Source organism: Oncorhynchus clarkii, unplaced genomic scaffold, assembly GCF_045791955.1.
Source record: "Oncorhynchus clarkii lewisi isolate Uvic-CL-2024 unplaced genomic scaffold, UVic_Ocla_1.0 unplaced_contig_10858_pilon_pilon, whole genome shotgun sequence".
NCBI lineage: Eukaryota > Metazoa > Chordata > Actinopteri > Salmoniformes > Salmonidae > Oncorhynchus > Oncorhynchus clarkii.
Genome location: NW_027261036.1, coordinates 132,488 through 138,268, shown reverse-complemented (window position 1 = coordinate 138,268; position 5,781 = coordinate 132,488). Strand labels below are relative to the sequence as shown.

Genomic DNA, 5,781 nt, shown 5'->3' with positions numbered 1-5,781 from the left:
TTTACTCCATGTGTAACTGTCTGTCACACTGCTTTGCTTTATCTTGGCCAGGTCGCAGTTGCAAATGAGAACTTGTTCTCAACTGGCCTACCTGGTTAAATAAAGGTGACCTGGTCTACCTGGTTAAATAAAGGTGATCTGGTCTACCTGGTTAAATAAAGGTGACCTGGTCTACCTGGTTAAATAAAGGTGATCTGGTCTACCTGGTTAAATAAAGGTGAAATAAAACAAGTAATACAAATATATATATATATATATATATAGTCTCTGGTAAAAACTAGTGTCCTATATAGTTTATATAATTTTTACTAGCATTAAATGTCAGGAATTGTGAAAAACGGAGTTTAAAATGTTTTTGGCTAAGGTGTATGTAAACGGTACATTTGAGCAGCGTACAGGACAAACAAACTGGTTCAACGTTGGTTTAGTGGAAAAAATATTAAAACGACTACAGGCAATGTATTGGAAGACTTCTAACAGATTTTGTTCTTAAAATAGCAGAAAAGCAAGATTGCTAATATTTCTGAAATCATAATATGTACGTCTTCATGACAGAAGTTAAAAGATATTATATCCCAGAACCCTTCCGTGATCTCTTTCTCTCTCTCAGACACACACAGGTGATAATAGGTGGTTGTAAATGTTGACATTGACACAGTGATAAGTACTATTGTTGATATTTGGTTCAAGGTCTTAAAAGTCAGACTTATTTTCTGTTTGTAACACTTCATGACACATCACTGACAGAAGGAAAACGGTTGCCATGAGAGTGATGCCAACAACACAGGAAACCACAGAGAAAGCAGCTGTGCTACTGACATGCTGAGACCCATGAAGTCAGACAGCAGCCCTCCCACCGATGCTCCACCCACTGCCAATCAACCGTCAGAGACGGAAGAGAAAGTGATAAATCTCACTGGCTCTTTTTCCTGGTTCATTTGAAGTCAACGAAATTAGCAGAACAGCCCCAGCTACTATCGCAATTGGTGTTTATGGGAGAACTACCCCTTAAGCAGAGCCAGGAACGGTGACCAACATAAATGGACAACGGTAAACGGCGTCTTAATTTACCTGAAATGTAATAAAGCCCTTTTAAAAAAAGAAAACATAGTCATTGACATTCTGAGCCTCAGGTTGTTAGAGTAACTTATCTCTGTCAGACTTCTATACACCCTCTTTGATACAATCTTACCCAAATGCATGATGGGGGTCTGCCACAACTTCTGGACCCAGCGCCCCCCACCTGACGCCCATGATGCCCAGCCCCTCATCGCTAAACAATGGTGAGCCACAGAGGGAGAGGGGGGGGGGGGGGGGGGGGGGGGGGGGGGGGGGGGGGGACTTCTCTTCTAAACATCGAACATTCAAATAAAATCTAGTGCATGATGTTGATTGATTGTATATAGTACGATGAAGTGAACATAGTTCATATGTAAAAATAAAAACCATCTTATATCTTACTAACTGTAAAATAGGAGTAATGAATCAATTAGAGAAACAGTGGTCAGACACTGACAGTAGATGTATTTTTCTCAACCTTGTGTTTCAGCAGTACTGATGATGGCCAGAAGGGGGCGGACAAAACACAGCTCAAAAAGAGACGCTGGTGTAGCTGCCTTGGCCTGTTTCTGTTCCTGGTCGTGATGATGACTGTGGTCATCCTGGAAGTTGACCTCAAAGAACGGATCTCACCTTCAACAACCAAGCCAGCAGCAAACATGTCAGTTGCGATTCTGGCCGCTCCTCCCCCGTACGTGTCCCGAGGACCGTACCATGTACAATACCCACATGAGTACTCCTTCATCCTGGATGAGCCAGAGAAATGCCGGGAGCAGAACCCCTTCCTGGTTCTGATGGTGCCAGTGGCGCCCTATAACAGGGAGGCTCGTGAGGCCGTCCGCAGGACTTGGGGCAGTGAGAGGCGGGTACTGGGCAAAGAGGTTAGTCTGTTCTTCCTGCTGGGACTGCCCAGTGGAGAGGAGACAGAGCAGCTCCAGGAGAAGGTGCTGCAGGAGAGCAAAGAGCACCAGGATCTGCTGCAGAGCAACTTCATAGACAGCTACAAAAACCTGACCATCAAGACCATGGTGATGATGGAGTGGCTGAGCTCTCGCTGCCCCAACGCCTCCTACGCCATGAAGATCGACTCAGACATGTTCCTCAACGTGAACACCTTGGTCAACATGCTGCTTCACGCTCCAAAGCAAAACTACCAGACTGGACTAGTGGCTCAATGGGCCGCTGTTCTAAGAGACCGTAACTCGAAATGGTACCTTCCAAAGGAGGTGTTTCCTGAACCAGTATATCCACCTTATGCTCTGGGCCTGGGCTATGTCTTCACCTTAGACCTCCCCAGGAAGCTGGTGGAGGCGTCCAGGCATGTTAAAGCCGTCTACATAGAGGATGTGTATCTGGGACTGTGTATGAGACACCTGGGCATCCGGCCTACTGACCCCCCCAGTGGAAACCTCTTCCAGGTTTTCCCTGTGGCTTATGACCGCTGCACCTACTCACGGCTGATAGCCACCACCACACACAGTATCACTCACCAGGTCAACGCATGGACAGACCTACACAAACCTGGTCCTCCCTGCTGATCTCATACAGTAACAGACTGACTGATGTACCAATCACTTCCTCGTTGTTTGTTCATACACTAACTAACTAAGAAACAAAAAACAATGATGGCGACACCTCCAGGGGATGGGAAAAGGATATACTGTGCATTTGGAAAGTATTCAGACCCCTTGACTTTTTACACATTTTGTTATGTTACAGACTTATTCTAAAATGGATTAAATGAATTTAAAAAACCTCAGTAGCCACACACAATACCCGATAATGACATCACAATGCCCCATCATGACATCACAATGCCCCATAATGACATCACAATACCCCATCATGACATCACAATACCCCATCATGACATCACAATACCCCATCATGACATCACAATGCCCCATAATGACATCACAATGCCCCATCATGACATCACAATGCCCCATAATGACATCACAATACCCCATCATGACATCACAATACCCCATCATGACATCACAATACCCCATCATGACATCACAATACCCCATAATGACATCACAATACCCCATAATGACATCACAATGCCCCATCATGACATCACAATACCCCATAATGACATCACAATACCCCATAATGACATCACAATACCCCATCATGACATCACAATACCCCATCATGACAAAGCAAAAACAGCATTTTTGAAATGTTGGCAAATTTACAAAATTGCTATGAGACTCAAAATTGAGCTCAGGTGCATCTTGTTTCCATTGATCATCCTTGAGATGTTTTTACAACTTGATTGGAGTCCACCTGTGGTAAATTCAATTGACTGGACATGATTTGGAAAGGCACACACCTGACAGTGCATGTCAGAGCAAAAACCAAGCCATGAGGTCGAATTGTCCGAGCTCAGAGACAGGATTGTATCGAGGCACAGATCAGGGTAAGGGTACCAAAACACTTCTGCAGAATTGAAGGTCCCCAAGAACACAGAGGCCTCCTTCATTCTTAAATAGAAGTTTGGAACCACCAAGACTCTTCCTAGAGCTGGCCGCCAAGCCAAACTGAGCAATCGGTGGAGAAGGTCCTTGGTCAGGGAGGTGACCAAGAACGCGATGGTCATTCTGACAGAGCTCTAGAGTTCCTCTGTGGAATGACAATGATCTCTGCAGCACTCCACCAATCAGGCCTTTATGGTATGCTGTGGGGATGTTTTTTCAATGCCAGTGACTGGGAGACTGGTCATGATTGAGGCAAAGATGAACGGAGCAAAGTACAGAGAGATCATTGATGAAAACCTGCTCCAGAGCACTCAGGCCCTCAGACTGGGCTTACGGTTCACCTTCCAACAGGACAACGACCCTAAGCACCCAGCCAAGACAATGTAGGAGGGGCTTCGGGACAAGTCTCTGAATGTCCTTGACTGGCCCAGCCAGAGCCCAGACTTGAACCCGATCAAACATTTCTTGATAGATCAAAAAATAGCTGTGCAGCAACGCTCCCCATCCAACCTGACAGAGCTTGAGAGGCTCTGTAGAGAAGAATAAGAGAAACTCCCCAAATACAGGTGTGCCAAGCTTGTTGCGTCATACCCAAGAAGACTCAAGGCTGTAATCACTGCCAACGGTGCATCAACAAAGTACAGAGTTAAGGGTCTGAACACATTCCAAAGGCACTGTATACCTCGGTGAAGAACATTAACACCCTGAATGACCAGGTTCTTCACGCTACGTCCTTTGGGAGAATGTTGTTTTTCTCTGAACCGAGGCAGACACCTTGCTACACCGGTTTTTGATTCCTAAGGCTTTTTTTTAAACAAAGACTGAGAGCAGCAGTTATCTGTCTAACGTGGACATGGTGATGGACTGGACAGAACTAAGAAATGGATGCAATGGGTTGGGTCTGTCTGTGGTGAATGTGTGTACTACACTGAAGCAGCAGAAACCCAGAACAAGTTAAACAGGTTCATCATAATAGAGACTAGTTGGCAGTGTTTAGACAGGCAGCCCAATTCTGATCTTTTTCCCACTAATTGTTAATTTGACCAATCACATCTCTTTCAGAGCTGATGTGATGGTGAAAAGACTAAACACAGCCGCTACATTGCACTTAATAATCAGCTTTGCCCCTTTTCCCAGAGCAAACTGTAACAGGTTCATTTGACCCAGCTTCTCACAACAGGAAAAAGAATACTGGAGCACCAGGAAATTTATATTATAACTTTTTGGGTTGTTGTAGGGGTTGATATAGTTTTCGTGAGGGAAAATCAAGTTTGAAATGTTAAACCGGAAATGACAAACTTCAGAAGCCTGTTTAAACCACTAAAATTGGCATTTCCTGCTCCGCAGGAAAATGATCTGTGACAACAGAGTGATCAAATATATACCGTGCTTCTACACCTGCATTGCTTGCTGTTTGGGGTTTTAGGCTGGGTTTCTGTACAGCACTTTGAGATATCAGCTGATGTACGAAGGGCTATATAAATAAATTTGATTTGATTTGATATCAGATCTGTATCAGTTAGTGATGGAAATAAGTGAAGGGGATCTGTGAAGGCTTTGGCTGTAGAGTCAATAGACCAGGATGAAGGGTGTCATTTGGGGCCAAGCGCTGTCACCAAAGTCACAAGTTTTTATTTTTTAAATTTAACTAGGCAATTCAGTAAAGAAACCTATTGTTATTTACAACGACGGCCTACACCGAACAGACCCAGATGACACTGGGCCAATTGTGCGCCACCCTATCGGACTCCCAATCACGGCCGGATGTGATACAGCCTGGAATCAAACCAGGGTGTCTGTAGTGACGCCTCAAGCACTAAGATGCAGTGCCTTAAACCGCTGCGCCACTCAGGGGCCCCAAGTCAAGTAGCTTTGTATGAGTTGTAGTTTTTTTTTATATGTGGTGGAAGGAGGAAGTTTCGGTCGAGCGATCAGGAAGAGATGATGCTTGCACTCATTTTGCATTTCGCAGGGTCAGAGGGAATGTGGTTTGCCTGAGAGTTTGTGCCAACTGCATTGAAGACAGCTGAGACGGCACATTAAGGCGTTCCTATCACTTCCTCCTTCGTTCCTGCCAGAGATGTAATCTGCTGAATTTGTAATAAATGTCCACTTTGATTAAAAGGTTTTGATCAGTTTTATGATATGTTACTGCATTTGGATTAGAAGAGAGGTAAAACACACAAACCAATATTTATCTGACCAAAGGGCCTGTTGCTCAGATGATGTTTAGGCT

The 5,781-nt window shown here is 44.6% G+C and overlaps 1 protein-coding gene across 1 annotated transcript; it reads left to right on the top strand.

The window, feature by feature from the left end:
- Positions 1-937: 937 nt before the first annotated feature.
- LOC139403906 (beta-1,3-galactosyltransferase 1-like) lies at positions 938-2,803 on the top strand. The gene is made up of 2 exons (XM_071147100.1): positions 938-1,283; positions 1,550-2,803. The coding sequence occupies exons 1-2, from the start codon at positions 1,201-1,203 to the stop codon at positions 2,595-2,597; spliced, it is 1,131 nt and encodes a 376-aa protein (XP_071003201.1). The 5' UTR covers positions 938-1,200; the 3' UTR covers positions 2,598-2,803.
- The last annotated feature ends 2,978 nt before the right edge of the window (positions 2,804-5,781 follow it).

Coding starts and splice junctions, on each gene's coding strand:
- LOC139403906 (XM_071147100.1), top strand. CDS start 1,201: ATGATGGGGGTCTGCCACAACTTCTGGACCCAGCGCCCCCCACCTGAC. Junction 1,284..1,549: donor CCCCTCATCGCTAAACAATG/GTGAGCCACAGA, acceptor CTTGTGTTTCAG/CAGTACTGATGATGGCCAGA.